Source organism: Genypterus blacodes, unplaced genomic scaffold (assembly GCF_046128005.1).
Source record: "Genypterus blacodes isolate CSIRO-AG114 ecotype Tasmania unplaced genomic scaffold, CSIRO-AGI_Gbla_v1 ptg000032l_1, whole genome shotgun sequence".
Taxonomy (NCBI): Eukaryota; Metazoa; Chordata; class Actinopteri; order Ophidiiformes; family Ophidiidae; genus Genypterus; species Genypterus blacodes.
This window is the reverse complement of record NW_027466845.1, coordinates 2,259,117-2,283,438: the sequence shown is the minus strand read 5'-3', so window position 1 is coordinate 2,283,438 and position 24,322 is coordinate 2,259,117. Positions and strand designations below refer to the sequence as shown.

General features: G+C 47.1%; 1 protein-coding gene across 5 annotated transcripts; it reads left to right on the top strand.

Moving 5' to 3' along the window:
• The first annotated feature begins 852 nt into the window (after positions 1–852).
• Positions 853–23,946, top strand: bcl9l (bcl9 like). 5 transcript variants are annotated; one of them, XM_076145943.1, is made up of 9 exons: positions 853–1,194; positions 15,753–15,826; positions 16,009–16,422; positions 18,333–18,452; positions 18,684–18,858; positions 18,966–19,050; positions 19,546–21,967; positions 22,053–22,307; positions 22,689–23,946. In XM_076145943.1, exons 3-9 carry the CDS (start codon positions 16,095–16,097, stop codon positions 23,861–23,863), a joined length of 4,560 nt encoding a protein of 1,519 aa, XP_076002058.1. In that variant the 5' UTR covers positions 853–1,194; positions 15,753–15,826; positions 16,009–16,094; the 3' UTR covers positions 23,864–23,946. The 5 variants fall into 5 exon arrangements, with proteins under 5 accessions (XP_076002058.1, XP_076002060.1, XP_076002062.1 ...); XM_076145945.1 differs by lacking the exon at positions 853–1,194 and adding an exon at positions 11,277–11,503; XM_076145947.1 differs by lacking the exon at positions 853–1,194 and adding an exon at positions 12,232–12,456.
• Positions 23,947–24,322: the final 376 nt, after the last annotated feature.

Sequence of the window (24,322 nt, the reverse complement as noted above, 5' to 3'; positions counted from 1 at the left end):
AGCCATAGAATCATCCAGGTTAAAGGGAAGGTGACAGTGGGTTTATGAGTTTGGTGACACTAATATATGTAAGGGTCATTTTAATCAATACATTGAGAAGGTAGTATTATAAAGATTTAATATAAGGGACCTGAAGAGTGTAAAGTAATCCCTGTTGTTGATCCAATCAACAAAAAAATAAATAAATAAATGACTCTCTAAGGCACATCAGTGTAATATACATTATATACAGCTGTCAACCAGAGTTCAGTAAATTCCGGTCTAAAGGGGCTTTTGTGGTTCTTCTAAAAGAATCCAGATGATGCTGCATTTGTAAATACCAGGAAACCGTGAGTGGGGTGGGGGATTTACACAATTTACATTTATGAATATGAATGATGTATGAATAATAATATCTTAAAAGGTTGTCATTGAATTGAAACACATTATATCATTCAAATCATAACAAAATATGATGGAAAAGTTGACAGAAGGCACAAAGATCTGTAATGTATTCATATTTATTTGGCAATAAAATAAAGAATGTTTAGAATACATTACAGCAGAATTACAAAATGTTGCTTCATGAAATAATTATGTTTATTCATTTATATAACAAACAAACATTTAGTGTGTGGAAATGAACGCATCACGGCTTGTATCTTCCAAGAACTGGACGAGGAGTGAAGATCGATGTTGTGTTTGGATCATATGAAAGTAAAACACACACACACACACACACCAGACACACACACACACACACCTCCTCGGTCAGTCCCAGTCACTCCTGTCATATCAGCACAGTGGCGACCGTTCGCCCGTGTGGCCACAGTCATTATTGTCAGTGTGTGGACTCACTCACTCACTCACTCACTCACACTCTCTCTCTCTCTCTCTCACACACACACACACACACGCACCGTCCTGCCCTTCTACATCTTCACTAGTGGGGAGTCATGAACCGCTGCAAGGTGACGCGTCCTCCGCTTCCAGCCGAAACTTCAGCCTAGACGCGCCGCTGCTTCTTCTCGCCCCTCGCCGGGCACCAGCAGCGTCCTTCTTCCTCCTTCCTCCTCCTCCTCAAGCACCGGGAGCGTCTTGCGCAGTGTTACGCCGAGCGGAGAGCAAGCGGTGGCGGGCGGCCACTCCGGGAATGTCGGCCGGCCGTCACTCCTGACATCGGCCTCTTCTGATCCGAGACACCAGCGAAATGTGGTATGAGTACACGTCCGAACACTGTCACCGCCGCGGCGCTACATACAGCTAACCCCGCGTCCCGTCCCCCCCCTCCACCCGAGCCGCCATCATTTAAGCGCGGACTCGTGTGCAAACTTTAGTTGTTTTTGTTGTAGGAAGTGTTTCTGTGATAACAAAGTTCGAATCCCGTTAGCTAGCAACTGGCAGATGTGCGCTACGGCGACGTCAGCTTACACCAAGTAGCCTAGCGCGAGACGTGAATTAGCATGCTAAGTTAGCCGGCGGAGCGGGCGGAGCGGAGCGGCGCAGCGGCGCAGCGGGCTCCGGGGTTCACACCGGGGGCGGCGTGTGTCCTCAAATCCTCCCTAACAACAGCCCCGGCGCGGAGGGGAAACTTTTACGCTTTATGCCGCCTGGTTTGGACGGGTCCAACATGTTAGAACCCCACAAGATGTGTAAATGACTTGTATTAGCCTGTCAGCTAGCTAATGTGACGTTTGGAGGGTTTTTAGGCTAAGCAGCTAAGGTGACAGGCAGAGTAACGACGTCTGTCAGCGGGGGGACAGAACACACGCACGCTCGGCGGCACACACTCATGTGGACGCCGACACGCCGCTTCATCACGCTGCCGCTTCATGCTGACACTGTTTGACTGTTAATAGGATCACGAGTGAAGCAAACATGTGATGTATATGTTTGTATTTGGCATTCTGTGTTGGGATTCACACACAGCTGCACGTAAAGCTAAACGTACGCTGACGTTACGTGTCCACCTGCGCGTGTGTGAGCGAGTTGTCAGCGTTGCTATGTGAGTTACGTCATGTTTGTGTTGAGTGTTTATTTAATTTAAGGCTCGTTTAAAGTTGTAGATGCTGCAGTGCAACTCGGGGTTGTTTACGAGGACCAGAGGAAAGCTGTGTTTCCTGCAAAATACTGTCCTGTCTCACCTGTTTGTGTGTGTGTGTGTGTGGCCCATGTCTTCTTCTTCAATGAATATGCTGTGATATGCTGCTGCACTTCATCCTCTTCATCCCCATTGTGCTTATTACTGCTGCAGCCTCTCAGTGTTTGTACACTTGTGCCTGCTGCTGCTGCTGTGTGTGTGTGTGTATATGTGTGTGTGTGTGTATCCACATTATCCCGGTGGATCTATATATAGCACCTAACAGAGTTTGCAACTTGATCCGAATTGTCTTTGAGAGCTCCAGTCCGCTGTGTTGCTCTCCGGTCCGAGTGGAATTCCTCTCTGAGCTCTCCCTCTGGTTCATGGCATCGCTTCATTTCTGACCTGTTTAACTGTCTGTGCGTCTTCATACAAGCCCGGTTTATTATACGAAGGTGTGGCGTGTCACAATGGAGATTGGGTTCCGAGCTGTGAGCTACACAACATTAATATTTTGGTAAGCAAAGGCAAAGACCTCAGGAAACCTTGGATACACCTGGTAACCAGACAGGTGATGATGATGATGATGATGATGATGGTGACTCTGTGAATTTATCATTCAGTCATTTTAGTGGTGTGACACATTTGTATGAGTGTTTTGATTGGCATGTTGGAGGTATGAATGAAAGTCTATTTCCTGACTTTTGTGTCGTTCGGAATTGATTTGAATGGATAAGCACGCGACACACACACACACACACACACACACACACACACACACACACACACACACACACACACACACACACACACACTGCTCGGGTGCAAGCAGAGGCAGATTTGGTGAGCTGCTGACAAAGTGCTTCTTATCTGGTTAGGTGATCTGAGAGCTTTGGGGTGAGTTACAGGGAGCACTGCTAAGGTGAGCTATGAAAGAATAATGTGATATCGAGAACGTTTCCACAAGACAGAATATACTAAGAGAGCTAACTGGACTCCACGCAAGGAGGCCTCAGTCTAATCCCTAAGCAGACAACATTTAGGCTCAGCGCTTCTTTCCTCCGTTCCATTCTAACGTCTCGGTAGCCATTGTGGTTCTCTGCTCCTTTGTGAGCCGGTCTGTTGCATGTGTTTGCATGTCGTGGCGGACACCTTCTCTCGTCCAAACTGCGGCGACTTCCTCTCCTCGTCCTTCCGTGTTACATTAAAACATTCATTAACGCTAAGTGGCCACTTCACCTCTGTACAGTCCATTGTTGTTCATTATAACGCCACATAATACCGCCTTACACCTGTCACGGAGGTAAATCAGCCCCTCTTGGACGGAGCGTTGAACCTTTAAGATAATAAGGATTTACTGCCATGCTCTTATGCTGGACTGCAGTGGAACTCACAACCGCCACCACATTCCAAAATTAAGGACTGGGACCTGCTGTCACTCCTACATTGATTGGCATTTCTTAAAAATGGCCTGAATAACCTCAGACCAACCCTAGAGAAAGTTTTCAAACATTTCTGACGCAATTTCAGGTGTCAATTTCGAATTACTATCAGTCCATTAGCATACATACATATGTTATGAAAGTTACACACCGTGCCTTTAATTTCACTACAGTTTGTTTGATCAGATGAGTTTGCTGCCATTTGAGCTGTGCCTTGCACCAAATCAGCACCCGGAGCATGCAGGCTTTGGCCCCTCGCCAAGCAAACTGCCTGAGCTCATGTACTGTACGCAGCCTCATGGGTGTAAGGAGACAGATGTTCACCTCTGTTTGTCAGCAGTTACTCATGCTTGGAAAGCCTCTCGTAATAAAGTGAGCCTCAGCTAATGCACATATTTTTCTGTTCAAAACTGACTGACGAGCATTCATCCATCCATCCGTCGGTCCGTCCACTCTGCACCCGCTCACCTGTTCAGGGGTGTGATTGGTTGGATGCAGCCCATAATCAGAGCTTTTCCACAGTGGTGCAGAGTAATCAGGCTGTAGCAAAACGAAATATGTCCTGGGAAAAACAAAAGGATTGTTCCTCAGGTTTGGGATAATGTATTTTTTCATCCAAGCTTTGTTGGAGATTTTTGGGGGATTCTTGGGAGATCTGGCAAGTCTGAGGATTCATTCTGGCTCTAACGACACATTGATGACTCTCTTGAGTGCTTAACAGACGTCTAAATATAGTTTTTTCCTCAATGAATCCAAATGGTGAGGATTTAGATCTTTGTGGTCTTTAGGTTAGTTTCAAAACAATCACTTGGCGGCTGCTGTAGATTGTAGTATGCTGTTCTCTCTCTCTGGGTGTGCAGGTGGTAGGCCGAGGTAGGTCAGTCAAACTAGTTTGGCGTAAATAACTGCTTGTTAAAGCCGCACAACTAGAATCCCTGAACAACATCCTACTTCCTGCTATGTGGCTGCAGACGTTGACTCACACTCTCCCTCCTGGTGGAAACTGGGTTCCTCTGAGACGTGACACTAGATTAGAAGAATTAATTCACTATAGATTTGGCTTATGTGGCAATTAAATACCCAGAGTCAAAGGAGTGATAGAGACTTTACCAACGTGATGTAGTACCTGAACTCATCGTGTATGTAACTCACTGTCCCCATGTTGTTTTAGCTCTAAAACCATAATGTAAATGCTCACGTTCTGAAGAAAGGTCTAAGAAATTAAGGACATATTTTGACAATATTGCTGGATAAACAGCGTGCAGAGTGTTGAAGAGGCTTGTTTAATAGCCAATGCACCGGCTATCAGATTGGACAGAGTGGTCTTCTCTTCCTGAGCAGATTGTGTGTGTTCAGCATTAAACAGAATGGCTTCTGTCCATCAGCCTCCCCTTCTCCAACTGCTCCTCTGCTGTTCCGACTCCCTTCTCCTTGCGCCGAGGCTGCAGTTTGGGCTCTTTCCTTGCTCTAGTTGGCCGTCTTCCCAGAATGTGTTGGATAGGATACAACCCTTGACCCTGTGTACAAAATGAGTCCAGCACTTCCCTGTCCGTGAGTCGAGGCTAATCCATGAAGTCGCCGTCTGCAGTTTTCTTGCCACTTCATTCCCAGCCTGCTGGAGAGACATTAGTCTGGAAGAGACGAAATTTCCATATCTACGGCTAAATCCCCCTTAAAGCGGGACAAGTTGACACAATTTTACGATGTTCAGGAAAATTCCATCTAAACTGGCTCACTGGCGTTGCTTCCTTGTAAGCCGGAGCGTTTAGGAGATATTTGGCATTAACCAGGCTGTTAGACCGTCCGTGGAACTTGTTGGAAACCCTTTTGAAAGCGTCTCTACATTAAGTTGCACGTTTAGCTGGATACAAATCTCAGGAAGTAGTTGTACTCTTGAAACATTTGCATTTATTTCATGGCTCGGTCTCCTTCCGGTTGTGACGTCGGCCTTATTTATGTGAAGTGGCAGAGAGAGAGAGAGAGAGAGAGAGAGAGAGAGAGAGAGAATGTTACGATGGTTTACAGCATGTGCGGCCCGTTATCATCATTATAGGATAATACAGTTCTAGATGGGAATCCAGAACATGAGGTTAGCTTTTATTGCATTGGTAATGGCTTGATTGACTCTGAACCAGTCACTCTTACTGCTAACATATCCTATTTCCTTCCCTGCTCCATCCTTCACGTTTACAGGCGCTGCTGTGAAGACTGTAGATTTCCCTAAAGGCTCCACCAAACAAATATGGCTGTAATATCTTTACACATCTCCGGGTTGCCTTTGTTTTCTGGAGCCTTTCCTCGGTTGCAGGTCTTCCTCTGTGCAGATTGCCTACTGGTTAGCCTGGATTTACTCAGCCCCATGACATGTTTTGTTGCCACAGCAACCTGCCACAACTCTCCTCCCCATTGCGCTAATTTTTTTTTTCCTTTTTCTTTTGCTGTCACCTGTGTACTTGGCCCACAATGCAACACAGTTTACCTCCAGTGAGCACTATGAGGAGACTTGTGGAGGATTGTCAGGGAGAGCTGCTGCAGCGTGAGGTGACACAGACGTACACACCACATACGAGTAAGAGTGTGTTTGTGGGTAAGATAAAAATCCATTTATCAAAGCAACAAACTGCTCAGCCGCCTGTTCTCTAGCGAACGCGTGGCTCAGATGGCGGCTGACCTGACGTAACCTCTTGGTATGTTGGTCGACTCCTACATTCCCACAAAAGGCTGCAGGAAAACAAGAGAGGAGAACAAGTGTGTGACTGAATGAAAGAGGGAGGGAAGAGAACGTTGGTATGGCTCAGAAACAAATCAGACGATAGGGCCGAGCGCGGTCAACAATCCATGAAGTGGTTCATCCCCCACCCGTCACTCGTTACCCTGCACCCTCACAAACACACCGGGGTGTTTTCTCTGACCGCCTAAACGTTTTAAAACATGCAGGATATTATCTATCCTTCCTCCTGCTGGACATTAACAAGCAGCAGTTGTGTCCTTTTATGTCCTATTTCCCTTTACACAGAAAGCAGTTTTCCGTTTGCTTTATCTCCACCGGCTGCATTAGTACCAAATCATCCCGGCTGTGAATCTGTTGCTCTGTTGCTCTGTTGCTCTGTTCTCAGTCATTGACTTTGCGCTGCTGTATGAGATGCAGGCGTCGATGCGGCCCAGAGGCTATAATTCATTGTCATTACTTGCACCAGAAATCACTTAAGAAAGCAGCGGCGTCACTCAGGAGTAATTTTGACATTATTAGCCTCCGTCTTCTTTGAGTGATTGTTGGCAAAGGGTTGATGGCTGATTCGACATATTTGAACCGCTGGCAATAACGGTCCGTTCATCATCATTGCTGGATTCGCTCAAAATTGCGTGGCTAGCAAATCAATTTGGCACCGAGGACGAAATTGTAGCTGACGGAACTGTTTTTGTGTTCTATTTAAAGTTCTCTTTCTAATGCGATGATCTTAATTCGGAGTTGACTGCAGCTTCCTGATAAGAGGTTTGTTGTGTTGTGTTGTGTTGTGTACTTTACCGAACCAGGGAGAGGACTCTGCTGTGTTCTACCTCTGCAGGTCTGATCGAAACTCTGCTAATCCCGACCATTCAGTCTCCGGTCTTTCCTTTTGTTATTCATGCTGCTGCTGTGGACACACTGGCAGGACATTTTCTTCAGTGTAATCTATATCTTTGTGTTGCTCCTCAGCAACAGGGGGGTGATAGAAACAGCTTATTGGGTGATTACGATCAAATAAGTTGCATTGTCAGCCTCGGCTAAACTGCAATATTGCTGCACGCTGCAATGGCGTTTCCCAGGGGCAGGGAATTGAAAAGTAATGCACCAAGCAGCCCAACCAGAGACTGAGACTGAGATTGAGATGAGGCCTACATATTCAGATTCCGTGTGATGGGAGTATGTTTGATATTGCACAACAGCACTTTTTTAATAGAATAAGCTCCTTAGTTAGAAATTGGCACATGTCGATTCCCAGTGATTATGTTTGGAATAACGTTGATGAATTCTCTAACTTTCTATTGCGCAACAATTTGGCGTTCAAAACTTTCTTCCAAGATTTTAACAGTGCACTTTGGATTTAATTAATTACAGATTTTTTTTACCAGAGGCTGACAGTTTAATTCACCAGGAAACCCAATGAAGTGTGTGTGTGTGTGTGTGTCTGTCTGTCTGAGCACAAAGTGGTTTTGTTGTGATTAAGTGACACTTTAGGGCTTGTTTGAAACCTGTGTGTGTGCGTGTGCGTGTGACTTGTCATGATGTGATAATTACGCCTGTATGTCAGGAGGAATTTCTTGCTGATGAACACAAAGTGAAAAAGGTTTTGTTTATTTATCGTCAATAAATCCGCCGGAAATAACGCACGACATCGCTCAAAAACACATTCCCTGCTATTAATAATGACGAAGTTCATTGCGGTTGGAGTCGAGTCAAAAGTTCAGACATTTGTATATTCAAACTCGGCACACGTCCGCCTGACCGCAGCGGGAGTCGCAGGGAAAACGCGCCTCATTTAGAATCCTACCTGCTCAGCGCACATCAACTCTGCCTTCCTTATTATTTTCTGTGTAAACCCAAACACCAGTGAAAGTGAGTTGCATGTCAGCGTGGGCGGACGTGAGGCCCTAAAAACCCGAATATGCCTCCTTTCTATTTTCCCAACATGGCTGCAGAGCAACACGTCAGCAACACGTCGTTTTTTTCCTCTTTTTTTGTGTTGTTTCTCCGCCTCGCCGCCTCGTTTGGCACTTTTCAGCTACTCTGCCAGGGCCATTCCTCTTGTCAGGTGACAGCCTGTCTTATTTGCTGGTGTTGTAGCCGTCATAGTGGACAAGGAGAAAGTTACAGTTTTAGGTGTAAAAATATCCAGACCTCTCCAACCCACACTCCTGGCTTTATAAAGATGTCAATAGCATGTGCATTAGAAAGAAATACAGACAAACAAGCTGCCTGCTCCTGACAAGTCCAATCTACAATAACCAATAAAACATAATACAGTAAACAAAACATTTCAAGCTGCAACAGATGACCATCAGCTCATATGTGGGCACCATGCCTGAATGTGGCAACAGTGCTGTGACCTCAGTTAATCATTTTTGCCGTTACGCAACGTAACAGCCTCGGGGGTGAGAAGTGCCTCTAAATGGAGTATAGTCCACGGCTTCATCCTACAGTGACACTGTAACATAGTCATGGTCCAAATGTTTGTTGTGCAGTTGTTGAATCCCTAATTCACTTCGACATCCTGCAAACAATCCATCAGACTAATCGATTAATCGACTGGTTGTTGTGATTATTAAATCGAGAAGTTTAGTATTTATTTTAATGTATTTACATTTTAAATATATTCATAAACTATATTGTATATTGTATATTATTATTATTATTGTTTATTAGATATAATTGTAAAAATAATCAGTAATTAATTAGATTTTCCATTGAAGACATTGGCAAAAACACAAATGAAGAAATTGAAATCTTTCCGGAATGTAAGCGGCTACAACATCCTATCAACCTTCAGGTATCCCATAATGTGGTTTAGAAAAAATTCAAGTCATACATTTAGTAAAAGTCATTAGAAAGTAAAGTTAATGAGTGTCCGTCTGCTTCCTATATGCTGGGAGCCTTCAGGCTGTTGCTGATGTCATGGACAGCCTGGCGCTTGATAACCAAAACAAACAAATTACGTGGAAACAAATTCGGTCTCTGCCCGATTTGTGTTTGGGAAGTTTGGGTTGGGGAGTCAAACGTCTCTGCCTGGGAGGTGCGAGGTCATCGTGACAGCGCGAGAACCAAGCGTGCCCAGACATGTGGCCGGCCCGCGCCCGCTTGGCCTCAGCAGCTCCGTGGCCTGTGTACCGATAATTAGCTGACTCATCGCATCGTCTCAGGTCATTTGTCTCTATTGTTCCATTTCTTGTATCGCTTCTTGACTTTTTCACCTCAGTTGGCTCTGTAACCCGTACATGGTGACTGTTATGCTCTGAGTTTTTTTCCGAGTTTGTATAGCTGTGCCAACATTAGCTGAGGATAGTACAAAAGTAAATATTAGCAAATACTATATTGTTTAACATTGTGCTCGCGAGTGAGGTAGGGGGATTAGAGTGCGAGTGTGTGTGTGAGCCCAACCTGTAAGTCACCTAAAGCTCCGGTTTTAACACCTACAACTGTAAAGAGTCGGTATGTCTGCAGGCACAGTACAAGTTTGATTATACTGCAGGAATTTCAATCAGCTTAAATGAAAAATCCTTATTATGAGTAACAGACAGATGTATTTGACTTCAATTCTGTTCATTCATGCAGGTAAACATCACATTCAGAGCCTCACATCCTGACTTTTCTCCCCTCACACTGTTGTTCCTGTAACGCCGAGCTGTGAGGTCACCGTCATTATTATTAGTTTATAGTTATTAGTTTAAAGAACAACCTGTCGGACATGTCGGTGCTCGGTTTAGCCAATCTCCTAAGATTGACTTTGTTAGCTGCGGCGCGGTACACGCTGCGTTAGCCCGCCGCACACAGCAGCAAATTGCATTCACCTTATTTATAATGCAGCTTGTTAGGGAAAGCAGTTTCAGCCGTGCGTCTCTGCGTAACTCTGTGCGTCATTTAGATTATTCATTCGTCGTCGCCATTAAACACTTTGGCCTCGCGGGACCAGGGCTCTTTGGCTTCTGTGTTTTGGACTCTGCTCCTTATTTTCTTCTGACTTTTGCTCCTGAATTCCCAGGGTTCTCTGAGTCTATTAATACGAGCCAGGTCTCTAAATATACACAGGACTGTGTGACCCACTGGGTCTAAATAGGAGCTCAGACTCCAACCACACACATGCACGCTGTAGAATGGGCCTACTATTGTCAATGGATTTACATGGAAACTTGGAGAACACACGTGACATTCAGCCATGGATCTATCATACAAATGTCTTTAGATGGATGTGTGAAAGGGTTTTCCACAGCGAAAGGCAAATATGCTGTGAAACATTCAACACAACCTTCAGGATTAAATGAGAAAACCTTGATGCTGAAGAAATGCAGGAGAGAAAGAGATTGTGTGTGTGTGTGTGTGTGTGTGTGTGTGTGTGTGTGTGTGTGTGTGTGTGTGTGTGTGTGTGTGTGTGTGTGTGTGTGTGTGTGTGTGTGTGTGTGTGTGTGTGTGTGTGTGTGTGTGTGTGTCCTGAGCACATTAGCTTTATACAGTACATAAAGAGCATGTGCAGTGCATTTCAAACTCATTGAATTATTCCTCCTAATTTGCTAGCCGCTGCTATTGGACGCGTCTGAACAAGACCCAAGTCTCAAATAAAATTTTTTTTTCCTCAGATAATTTGTGAAAATGTCAAATGAGAAAAGAGAAACCAGAGAACTACTTCTTTTTTTGTACTGGATTAAAGATTCTGGGGTGAATTAGTGTGTGCTCAGACTGACAAAAACACTCTGGCACAAACAAACTGCAGCTTCCTCATTCATTTGAATACCACTGTTGCGTCATGTCAGCGGAGGTCAGAGCAGCGACGCTCTGCTACACTGCTTCTCTGTTTATACTTTATCTTACAGCATTGAGATGGAGGACAACTTTTGGTGGAAAGGGTATCAGAGTTGTTGACTTCTCCCCGTAGAGGATTGTTAACCACTCTGCTGTGTTCTGGCACTCAAACTAGAATTCCTGGTTCGTAGTTCTTATCCTAACCAATGAGCCCTGAAGCGAGTTCACCCAGCGCAGACGTGTGTGTGTGTTTGTGGTTATTTGTCAGCTAGCATGTTTACTTCCTCCTCTACCCTTAAAGGAGCTTGGACTTAAAAGGTAGACGGGCTGGAATGATCTACATCAGGGGGTCGACGCAGTAACAACCTGTGCCCGCCTGTGTTTGCTTTAAGTTTAGGTTTAATCATTTCTCAGATCCTCTTGTTCTCTGCTTTGTTTATGAGCGCAAGGAAATCAATGGTAGCAAAAGGGGACCAGCTGACCAGTTTCCTTTGCCAACTGTTGATGCAGGTAATGAACGCCAACATGTTCGTCCATCTTGTTCTGCCAGATCGACCTTGATTGAACCATCGCGTGTTTGGATGTGGCAGGGATGCTAGTTGAGTGTATGGTATGGGGATGTGACACTGTAACCTGCTGTACTCGTAGACAATACCTTCTTTAGCTGCTGCCACCGCTCCCTGACGAGTTCACCAAAAACAATCTTTCTTTTTTTCGCCATGTCTTCTTTCACTTTCTGCCACCTTGTGTTTAGTTCTCAGCTCGGTGGGAGATCTGCTAGTGTTTCTACATTAGTGTTACATTCTCTCCGCCGCTCCTAACTGGAAGGTAGTTACAGTAATTGACCGGGTAGGATTTCAGCGTCTGCCACCACAATCGTTTTTGGTCGCTGCCGGTTCACGTTTGCTGCTGTGGGGATCCAACCTGTTGCCATTTTAGTAGCAGTGAGAGTCTGCAGAGTAACATTACTTCCACGCAGCCATGCAGTAAGACTTTCCCAGGCATCCAGGGACCGACTGATATGTAGTTTTCACCAAGCTGTAACTGTGTCTTCCTTACGGTTTGTCTGTGAACACTTTAAGCTACTGAATAGTTGACTGACAACTTCAAGCAAATTAAAACATCTGTAAACTTGCGTGATTTACCAATGAGTGTACATTTTATTTATGCAGTCGCTCAGTCAAACTAGTTTGTTGACATTCTCAGATGTCGGAGCAGCGGCCTGTCAACACAACAGGATCAACTCTGCTGGACTCGGATCAACTCTATTCGATTCAGTACAAGCTTCAGATTGGAGAGGATTCTGCGCTTTATTCGCAAAGATTATCCCGATCACTTCTTCGTCTTGCTTTGCATTCCGTCTGTGTCCCGTTGCCAGCTGATGAGAGTAGCCTTTCACACAGCACAGTTGAAGCAGGCGCGGTCAGCAGTCAAGATTCACTGGGCAGAGAGGCGACCAAAAGGTAAACTCTTACCCAGAAAAGGACAAATCTTATTATGAATTACGAGTTTGTTTTCCCTGTAATTGCCGCGAGCATGCAGGTCAAAGCGGTGCAACACAGAAATTGCTCAAATTATATTGTGAACTTTGATCTGTTTTTTTGTTTTGTCTCGTTTTTCATTCGATTCAAGGCAAAGGTTCCACCGGGATTTGGCAGTAATCATCTCTGAAGGCTTTTGGAAGTAACTGAGAAGCAACCCTGGTTTTGTTTTCGTGTGTGTTCCGTGTAATTGGTCATGTGCTGCTCACTCAGTGACGCCAGCGCCTTAATTAGTCCGTCTCTACAGACTCCAGGTATGTCTGATTAGTCATAGGAGTCAGCATTCTTTATATAACAAGATCAACCCGTGTCACTCTGTACATCTACCAACTGTTTCAACACGTTCTTTAAGCGGCAGGAGTTGGGTTTTGATCCAGTTCTTTTTCTCCCCAACGTTTTCAGAGAATGAGGTGAGGCTCTCAACTGACGTCAAACTCTGGTCAATTACGTATGTCTTTAAAAAGATAGTTTATTGTTGTCTTTTCAAGTTGGAACGTGCAATAAGCAACGCTCTGTAGTAGCACAGAAGGAGATCAAACGAACAAAAGTCATGACCCTCTCAAAACCAACTACATAGATCTTTATGGTGATGATTTATCACTGTACAGTACATGTAAGTCCAGTGAAACGGGGAGGAGTTAAAGCTGGAAATGTCCAGATGAAACCCGTCCTGCTGAAGAAGACGCTACGTCGGGCTGGAGTAGCTCCGTCTCCGAGAGCCACATGTCTCTCTGCTGAAGTCCCTGTGCCATTTGAAGCGGTCTAGTCTAGAGGAGACCCCGTTGACAGGAAAAGCTCCAGTCTGCGAGGCCAGATGGAAAGCTGCAAGCTTATCAACACGGACACAAAGCTTGACTGGAAACGCATGTTCAAAACTGCTTTGGCAGCAACCCTGCAGGCTGGAGACGGGGGAGGGAATGTGAGGAACCCTCCCCAAAGGAACATTAACTTTGATTTTATAACCTTGATTTTTTTATTGCAAATTACTTTCATAGCAGCCGGGATGATTTGATTCAACTCATCATTCAGATGTCACCGTAATTAAGAACGAATCATTTTTTTAAGCCGAGCAGTTGAACGTCTTATTTTCCCGTCTTCGGCTCAGAAAGTGATGACTGCAGACGACACCCGTGTTCCTCTCCAGTTGAGGACCGGCTTTGTCCCATGTTTAATCTCAAATATACTCTGATATACAACATTATGTTTAATTCATCTCTAATCATACGATCCCGTCTGTAATGGCCCTGACGTTTTCTCAGCTTTTGGAACACAAATTGGTTCTTGCCATCTGTTGATGCTTGTAAACAGCCTCGTTCAGAGACGGAGTATCTTGGCTTGAGTCGGGGAACTCGCCTTGTGTGAGACCTCTGACTGCATAACAGCTCAGTTAAACATTAATTCACTCACCAAAAACTACTACTCCTGCCTTCTACTGAAGAAAGAAAGGCCCGGAAAAAATCTCTTACATATAATAATAGAATTACATTGCCGGCATTTAGTATCACCACTGTAAGTTTTATAAAAAATCCTTTCTAAATAGGGTTTTAGCTGCTCTAAAGTGTCTATAATGCACCGTTCCCTGTGGCTGATTGCTTAAATATAGGCTGCACACTGCACGTGGCATGGAGTGCGTATAATGATAGTGCTCGGCCAATCCCAGGTTTACAGAATGTTCTGGTGAGACACAACATTTACTAGAAGGCCCGGTGACTTGTACCGAGGGCCTGTAGCCGTTTACTCAACGCCACACAATTACACTCCAGACTGAGATGGATCCAACTTCTCCTTTACCTCCCTGATGATGTTAACTACAGCATAAATCACTGGAGATTTGAAAAGTGTGACTGTAGATATGCCCTATCTACGCTCTAACTGTCTACTCGGAGGTCAGAAACCCTGCGTGTGATTAGTCTGCCTCCACTTTGTGTTGCACAAAGCGAGTGAGTCACACTGTCAACAGCAGCGACTGTCTCACTTTGTCTCTGTTTGAGTTAATGAATGATGGAAGTCCTCAGCCGGTGAACAAGGCTCCTTTCTGTGCTGACTTGAGCCGGTGGTAGTTAATGACTAATTACAGCGTTGTGTGTTTACCATTACCTGCCAAGGTGAGTGAGAAGTACAGATGGTACGGCGTTTAAAGAGCGCGACAGCTGAGCGGGGGTCGACTGAGCTGCGTGCAGCGGTGCGATTGTGTCATCCGGCAAAAATGGGGACCGTTGGAAAGGTTCACAGGAGGTCTGCATGATGTCAGCCCTGAGATCCAGGCTGCGCTCGCTGGCTGCAACGACTGTTTTGACCAACTGTTGTTCACGTGGAACAGGTGTGGAAGTGACTTGTCGAGACCTGCAAAAGCGATTGACGTGCACGTCTTTGCACAGGCAACAACTGAGCTGTGTGCAGACGACCGTGATATGTATGGACACACAGTCTTATGTGGAGTGAACACAAACTCTTTGGGAGTAGCACACACACACACACACACACACAGCACACCCCTGTTGCAAAGGTTAAAATCAGAGGCTTGGGGTTATGGACACAGGCAGGTGGCGGTGTCAAGAGGGCGGCAGCGTGCAGTTATGGACTTGAACCTCAAATGAGACCTCTTCCTTTCATAACATTGGCCATGAATACTCCTCAGTGTTGCCCCATGTGTGTGTGTGTGTTTGTTTCCTCAAAGCCAGTAGTGACTGGGGTGCAGACTTCGATCCGGCCTCTCAGGTCAGACTAAAAGGGGATTAAGAGCAATCACAAGTAATGCTGATAATCCCGGGGTTTAAAAGAAAATCTATAATGAGAAGTTAATAAAGTTTGATTATGTGTGAAACGGAGCGAGGAGGTGTGAGAGCGAGCAAGGCAGAGACAGGTATTGCTACAGATAGTGTTGTGGAATGTGTGGTGGAGTTCTTGTGGTTAGCAGAAGTGTTTGGTAGGGGGAGGAACCTAAAACCCTGGAGAGCCACTTGTGAGTTGCAGGCCCCTCCCCCAGCTGCAGCTCTTTCTCTCCCGTTCTCTTAAAGGGACAGTCGCACCCCGAGCGCCTCTCTGGCCTTGCCCCTCTTATCAATGATTCTGACGTCTTCTCTCTACGTTTCCGTCCTCATTCGCGAAAGGTGATGTTGACCCAGAGAGCGTCGACACGCAGAGACAGATTGCACTGACTGTAAATGTTGCTGTCTGACTCCCACTTGATGATATTATTCTCCTCTTATCTCCCTCAGGTCCATGTGTGGTCAGTGAAGTGTCCCAGGGAGCAGCATGGCACTAAGTCTGATGAGTGTCTGGGTGAGATGAGGTGAGTAAACAGGCAGAGGAAAAAGTGCTTTCATGGCCGAATCAAGAACTGAGGTGTCAATAATCCAGTCAGAATGATATCCGTCCTGCAATTGTTTGTGTTTAGTTTCGTGTTACCTCAGATTCACTGTATTACGTGTAACCCTGAAGCAGTCCTAACACTGTTCCTCTTGTCTCCATCAGTGTCGCCTGTATGAGATGTGAGCACTGACAGACAGGCAGAGCTATTCTCCATACCAGACCTCCACCCTCAATCACCAGCCAATCAAATGCTCACCGACAGTAAACTGGCCAATCATGGCAAGCAAGTCACCAGTGACAGCCGGTCCCAGATCCCCAGCGTAAACCAGCAGGCTCAGCAGCAGCAGCAGGGAGCCGCCGGCCACCTGGGTCCAAAGGGCGCCGGGAGCCATGGGGTCAAAACCAACCAGATTTCTCCTGGCAACCCTGGGTTAAAGGCTGCGGGCCCACAGGTAAGCGGCGGCGGCGGCGGAGGGATGCTGAAGACCAAATCTAAGCGGGAACGAAGCGTCTCCATCGACTCCGGTGAAGCGAGAAATGCCATTCCTCCATCGCTGGAGACAGATGCCAAAGGAGGTAAGACCCAGATACACACAACAAATGCGCGACGTGTCAAGCGTGTTCCTGAAAGTGTCATAAGTTCACTTCCTTTACCCTCCTATCGCCGAAATCTTAACCCGAAATACCAGATTACGTGTATTCGCCTCCTCCACAGCAGGAAGCCCGTGTGCGGACTGAGAGGACAGAAGAAGTTGTTTTCTCCCTCGCTGTAATGTCCTGACCTTTATGCGAAGTGTCAGAATTTCCCCCTGGTTTTTTTTTTTTACTTGACGGCAATGCAATGCCCGCGCTGCTGCTGTGTGACGTGAACACGATGAGCGAGCAGCAGGGCGCCCGGAGGGAGAGAGAGAGAGACGGGCGGTGGTGAAGATGTGAGAGTGTAGCGAGCTTAGAGAAGGTGTTAGAAAAGCTAGAGACCAGAGAAGTGGGTGGGCACATTTTAAGTTCCTTTTTTAGGGGGGGGGGGGGGGTTGGTGTCTCACTGTATGTTTTGTGTTAGACGAGGCCATTAGGGTCTTCAGGTGTTTAACTGTAGCTGCCATGTGGTGTTTGTAATGTTTTATAGGCTTTTGGAAGGTGATGTGAATGGCTGAGTACAGAACACGTGATGGCTTTGTGAAAGTCGCCCGGGCTTCCTGTATATGACTTCAAGCTTGCTCTTTTCACACACACACACGCATACACAGACACCACACACACACACACACACACACACACACACACACACACACACACGCTACTTGACATACTCAGGGGGAGAGGTGTGGCTCCGACACAAAGAAGAGCAACAGGCTGAAAGAGGGAGAGAATGAACGAGAGTGGATACTTTGAGGTGAAATCTCTACGACTCCCTCACACAATAACACACAAATAACAGCTACACGCACACACACACACTGCCCCCCTCTCTCTCTCTCGCTCTCTCTCGTCGTCTCACCCTCATGATCTAATTTCTGCCTGTAGAAAAACAAGAGCCTCTCTCAGTGAGGCGTCCGTCCTCCCTCTGCTGTCCTGACTCTGTATTGTCACAAAGAGTCAGACCTCTGAGAGATAAATCTACTAAACTGTCTTCCTTCGTCTCGTCTGATTATCTGAGGGTCTAAAGGGGGACACGGGGCCTTAATGCACCCTCTTCAACTCATCCGGTGATGAGTTGATGTTGCTCTCCAGGGATCTAAGCACGCTTTGTGTACTATAGCGTTAAATTCACACCGTGGTGGTTGTAATTGAGGATGAGTTTGTTGATGTTGATCTGTGGAGAGATGCCACAGGATGCAGCTGCTGTCCTCTGATGTCGCTCGCTGCCTCGGCTCACAGTGTGCGGGGATGTTTTGTCTCTTCTGAGTTCCCATCCCTAGACTTTGTAGTATTTACCTAGCGATCACAATTCCAAGTTCAAGCTGTCAGACGTTGAAACTCACCGATATCTTCGTCATAGTTTTTGCTTGTGGAAAATGTTGTATAATTGTGTTTGTAGGCATATTTTTGTCAACATTAAATCATATTGATAGCCGTCGTGTATTTCAAGTGATGGTTATGTGGAGGAAGCTTTAGAAGCCTGTAACATCCATGAGGTGAGGCCGACCTGCTTCACACAGTGTTAGCTTATGGCTGTGGGAAATGAATTGGTGGCTTTTCAATAATTAATGTGATGGATTTGAAAACAAAACCACACTGGAAGTACTGCTCTGTACATGGGCAGCAGTTTGCCAGTTGTTGGGTGAAATGTTGATTTGCTTCCCTGTGTGTGTGTGTGTGTGTGTGTGTGTGTGTGTGTGTGTGTGTGTGTGTGTGTGTGTGTGTGTGTGTGTGTGTGTGTGTGTGTGTGTGTGTGTGTGTGTGTGTGTGTGTGTGTGTGTGTGTGTGTGTGTGTGTGTGTGTGTGTGTGTGTGTGTGTGTGTGTGTGTGTGTGTGTTGTCCTCCAGAGGGTGTTATGCGCAGCAAGCGGCGCTGTGTCCTGGAGAAGAAGCAGCCGTACAGCGGAGACGAGTGGTGCTCCGGTCCCGACACAGAGGAAGATGAAGACAAGCCGCACACGACCCACCGTGAGTCTCTCTACCTCCACACAGCACACACACACACACTGACTGACACCGCTCTGGCTGCAACTATGGCGACGGCATGCATTACATGTAGAAACACCCTGCCCCCTGTATGTACACACACTATTAACGCTGAGGCGACGCCGTGTTGGAACAGCGTGTTTTTAGCTCCATCTAGTGTTCAGATGTTGGATGCAACCGTGGAGAAATCAAACCAGTGTGTGTTTTCCTCAGGGGAGCGAGTCCTGGCCGTTCCTATCCAGGGGCTCTCTGACCGGCCGTCTGCAGGGCCCATCTCTGAACCCGGGGCTCCAGTAATGGGATGTGGAGTGGGGCCGGGGTTAAAGGCCGAGCCGTCCCAGCCTTCCCAGCAAGTGGTGTATGTTTTCACTACTAACCTCGCCAACAGGTAAGAAACACTGGATCTATATCTGATCAAGAGGTTTCAGGAATGGAGCCTCAGTAACTACAGTATTTATGTTTTCATGTATAATCATACCGTACTTGTTCCGACAGCGCTGCAGAGGCGGTGATGAAAGGACAGACCGATTCCATCCTTCTGTTTCACCAGCAAAATGTTCCACACACCAAGCTGGATCAGGTCAGACATCCACAGCTCCACAGCATACAAGTATACAGGATTTAAACTTGTTTGGTTTATAATTAATACGACATTGTGAGGAAAGCTCCGTCTAAATAAAGGATTATAAAAGTAAAGAGCACAGAGAATGTTTCTGTCATTTTCAGATTTGGAAACACTCCAGTTTTGTTGTTTTTGCATTTACAAGTACAAAAGTCAGTTTAATGTCAGTTTGTGTTTCAATTACACAATCTACATGTATTCAATCAACACTATTTGCGTTGTGTATATTCTCTATCCTTTCCTGCAGGCAGCTTGTGCTATTTGAGAAACTGATATTACACAACTCAAAGTGACTTATGGCATTTCATATCGTTTTATTATCATCCAAATAAGTTATCATGCATCACAATTCCTCTCCATATTGTACAGCACAGTTCATAAGTAATGGATGTCATATAACAGCATTAGTAGGAGTAGTAGCGGTCTGAACTCTTGTCTTTGTGTGTGTGACAGGGCCACCAGTCAGGGAAGTTGCCCAGCCTCTCTGAGAAGATGAGCTGCGTCAGCTCTCCTCCCACAGGGACCCCCAAATCCCAGAGTGGAACACCGCGGCCAGCCTCTGCAGGAGTGGGCGGCCATTTGCATCCTGTGGGAACGCCGTCATCAGCGGGACACTCTGATAATGAATCCTCTCAGAGCAGACCCGGTGGCGCCTACAGCAATAACATCAGCGTCATTGCCCATAAGTCAGAGGGAGGGATCGCAGCCGCACCTGCAGGCACATGCCCGGGATCAGGAGATGGGGGTGCAGGTGGCATGCCTCTTCCTGGTGCTAATGTCTCTCCATCACAGAGTCCCTCCATCCTATCAGCGCACCTGCAGAGCGACCCGGGCCAGAGGGGAGGCCCGGGGAATACAGATGGGCTTTCCAAAGAGCAGCTTGAACACAGAGAGCGCTCTTTGCAGACACTCAGAGACATTGAGAGGCTGCTGTTGCGTAGCGGGGCCGGTGGAGATCCAGGAGGCCCCAACAGCAATCCAGCTAACAATCCCTCCAACCTGAATAACAACAACACTGATAGGAGTAGTATTCTTGAAGACAATGAAAATAGTGCTAATAACTCTGATAATTGCGGTGGTGGTAATATTCTTTCATCAGCCTTGGCTCCTATGACGGGGATGAAGAAATATGAAGAACCGCTGCAGTCCATCATCTCTCAGACACAGTCCCTTGGTGGACCTCCCATTGACGGTCCTCAAATGGAATCGCACCATCATAACATGCCACAACACTCCCATCACCAGCTTCCTTCTCCTGGGTTGGACATGGGTCCCTTACTTGGACCAGAAGGTCTGACCCCTGAGCAAGTGGCATGGAGGAAACTTCAGGAGGAGTACTACTTAGAGAAGAGACGACAACAGGAAATGCAACCCCAGACTCATCCCCAGCACTTCAGGATGATGACAGAGATGGGTATGCATGGCAGTCCTATGATGATGAGAGGACCCCCTCCTCCCTACCACAGCAAGCCTGGAGATCAGCAGTGGGGTCCTGGCGCTATGATGGGAGGAGGAATGGGTGGAAATGCACGCATGATTGACATGCACCAGGACGGACCCCGTGGTCCAAGGTTCCTGGGACAGATCCAGAGAGCCCCCCCTGGTGGAGGGGGGTTCCCTGGTAGTCCGGGGGGAGTTTTATCAGTGGAGGGACTGGGACCCCAGAGGCCCAACAGGCCAGGGATGATGTGGCTGGACGATATGCCCAACACCATGGGAGGTGGAGGTCCCTTTCACGGCTGCTACCCCGGTGGACCATGTGGCCCACCTCAACACCTGCAGGGGGAACCTGAACGTCTTCTAACTCGTGAGGAAATGTTCCGTATAATGGAGAAACGTCAGATGCAGGGCCTTCACAGGTTTGACCTGGACAGGTTAGCTAAACAGCAGCAAGGCAGCCTCGGCTCAAGAATTATAGACAACTCTGGTGTCCCAGATTTTCCCAATTTGGGAATGGGGCGAGGTCCACATTCCAACAGAGGTGATCCTATGGACTTTCCTGGGTCACGGGAAATGATGGTCTCTCCTGGGGGAGAGGGGGGTCCCCAGATGAGAGACTTGGTGGATTCTTCTTTGGGGGGCAACCTTAATATGAACATGAACCCACAGATGAATCCTCAGCAGCAGCAGCATCAGCAGCTGATGTTGGCTCAGAAGCTCCGAGGAGGTCCCGGGGGAGGGGGGCCTCTAGGTGAGATGTTGAGCCCTGGGGAGATTTCACGAATCAGGGCTGCTCAGAATGGAAGAGGCAGAAATAAGGTAATGATCCCAGGACCCGATGGGCCCTTCCAATTTCCCAACGCAGGTCCCTTCCCTGGAGGTCCGGTACAGGGACCCTATCTGCAGCAGCCTGGTTCTGAGATGTTCAGTCCTGACCAACAGGGTCCCACTCAGATGGGTGGCACGTCACGTCTCAGTCATATTCCAATGAGCGGAGTCCTCAGGGGAGGAGAGCTTGGTCCTCGTCACCCGTCTGACCTCTCACTGAATGTTAACCCCCTGACCTCTCCTGCTATGCCTCCTCATCATCAGCTCAAGTCTCCATCTCTCAGCCAGGATCCTGCTTCTCTCTTACACTCCCCCTCTGCTCCAGGACTCAAGTCTCCCTCACAGGTCTCATCTACAGGACCCCACCCCCCACTTTCTTCTGCCTCTGGTGCTGGGACTCCCTCTTCTTCCATGAAGTCTCCCCAGGTATTAGGCTCTTCCAACCTTGGGATGCATTCTCCTTCTGTCTCCCCTGGGCGACTGAAGTCTCCAGCCATGGCTGTGGCATCTCCAGGGTGGACATCTCCCAAAACGGCTCTTCCAAGTCCAGGTGTTCCAAACAGTGGGAAGGTAGTGGGCAACGGAGGAAGTAGTTCCACCGAGACAGGTCAGTCCAAACTCCAGACAGCAGTGTTGTACTTGTTACGGTTGATGTTTTGCTGTGACACTAAGTTTCTTTTTGTCCTTTGCAGGCCCCTCACTGCCCCCGAGAAGCTCCAACTCTACTCCTATCAGCCAGCCAGGCTCTATGAATCCTAGTATGCCATTTGCTTCCTCTCCCGACGCCCCTCCCACCCAGAATCCCTTGTCTCTGATCATGTCTCGGATGTCCAAGTACGCTCTGCCCAGCTCCACTCCTCTTTACCACGATGCAATCAAAACGATTGCCGCTTCAGACGATGAGATGATGCCTGATCGACCTCTGCTGTCTGGTGTCAGCATTGGAGGTATAGTGTGAAGATAACAACACACACACACACACACACACACACACACACACACACATACACACAATACAGTGGAATGATCTTTCCAGCAGCTCCACAGCAGTGTGTCATGGAGCTACGGGCGTTCCACCGTGACCACAGAGAGAGAAACACAATTTGTGAAAGAATAAACTAACTCATAAATGCTGCTTCAGATGACGATATGCTGCCTGATCAATTTGCCGTTTTTTTTATGGAAACCGTCACCATTTAAATGATCTTATCATATTATAAACGTACTATCTGAAAATATGAATAGGCCTTTTATAATTCCTTCATAAGTCTAATAAGTTCTGGTTCATTTTCCGCAATTTTCACCTGCTGGCTTTGTTGTCCCATCAGGAAACCTCGGCAACCACCAGACGTCCCAGATACTGGTCTCCCAGAGCTCCATGGGTCCCCACAGTGATCCCCAAAGCCCCATGGGACTCATAAACCAAGGTCAGCAAGAGTTACCCCATGATGCCTCGGGAGCCATGCTTTCTTCCCCCAACCCTATGGGTATGCCTGCCATGAATGCTGCCATGATGGGAGGAGGCCCCCCTGATGGAATGGGGCCCTGCAACGTGTCACCGATGTCACAAAACCAAATGGCGGGTTTTGTTCGCATGCAGCCAGGCTCCCATGGGCCCATGCACTCACCGATCGGAGGAATGTCACAGACCTTTGCTCAGTCTAATGAGGACGCTTTGCCACCGCAGCAGCTGCATCTGCTCAACAAGGGACATCCTCACCAGCGACCCCCTCACCCCTCAGACTCCTTTGCCTCGTTGCCCATGGGGGATGGACCAGATCTAAGTGAAGTTATACGACCCAGTCACACAGGGATCCCAGAGTTTGATCTCTCCCGTATCATTCCGTCTGATAAGCCCAGTAGCACCCTTCAGTACTTCCCCAAGAGTGAGCCGCATCACAATCCACATCAGGGGCAGGCATCCCAGCAGCCCACCCCACAGCAGCTCCTCAAACAGCTCTCCTCTGCCCCCCCACACAGCAGTGGACCTTCCTCCAACCCCCATTTAGCCAACCTGCAGAATATGATGGCAGAGCAGCAGCTGCCACCACACCCCTCTCGCCAAAGCATGGGCCTTACTCATGGGGGATCAAGGGGTATGATACCCGGTGGGGGCATGGGCCCTATGTGCCCCCCTGGACATATGATGGGAAGGACAGGCATGGTGCCCCAACAGCACCAGCAACAGCAAGCCATGATGCCCAACAGCCTTCTCCACCATCCCTCCCATCCGTACCCGGGCGTGATCTCCTCCCAGCAGCATCCACACAATCTGATAGCACAGCAAAACATTATGATGATGCAGGCCAAACAAAGAAGTATGTCAATGACAGGGGATCCCTTTGGCCCCCAGGGTCCCCTCATGTCCCCCCAGGGTCCCATGATGGGCCCTCCCCATCCGCAGTCAGGTATGATGGGCCCCCAGTCCCTCAGACAGCGGGGAATGTCTCTGGATAGTCCCATTGGCTATGGCCCTGGAGGGATGGCCAATATGCCATTCTGATCCAGCCCAGTTAAACTGTAAAAAAAAAGAAGCAAAAACTAAAAAAAAAAACATATTTCCTGTAGGTTACTTTTCCATTATGTCCTAATGTTTTCATTAATGTCATTATTGCAGTTGTTTGAAAGGAGGAATTATAAAATAATGATATATCAAATCTTCAAATTTTGAAGTACAGCTGATTTAAAAAAAAGAAAACTTAAAAGCACCTTCGCACGGTTCAATAATGAATCTGAAGCCATTTTCTAAAATACTGTAAAATATGTATATTTCACAGATGTGTGTATTTGTTGTCGGAACAGCATGGCAGTTGGGAGAGGAGTGCCTCAAAATTTCTATTTGTTTTAATATCATTGATTTATTTTCTCCAACTACCAAACTGTTGTGCAAAGGAAAAATATATAATATATACTTGCTGTATATAAGATGCAATTTGTGATCGTTTGCAGTTGTTCTGTTTTA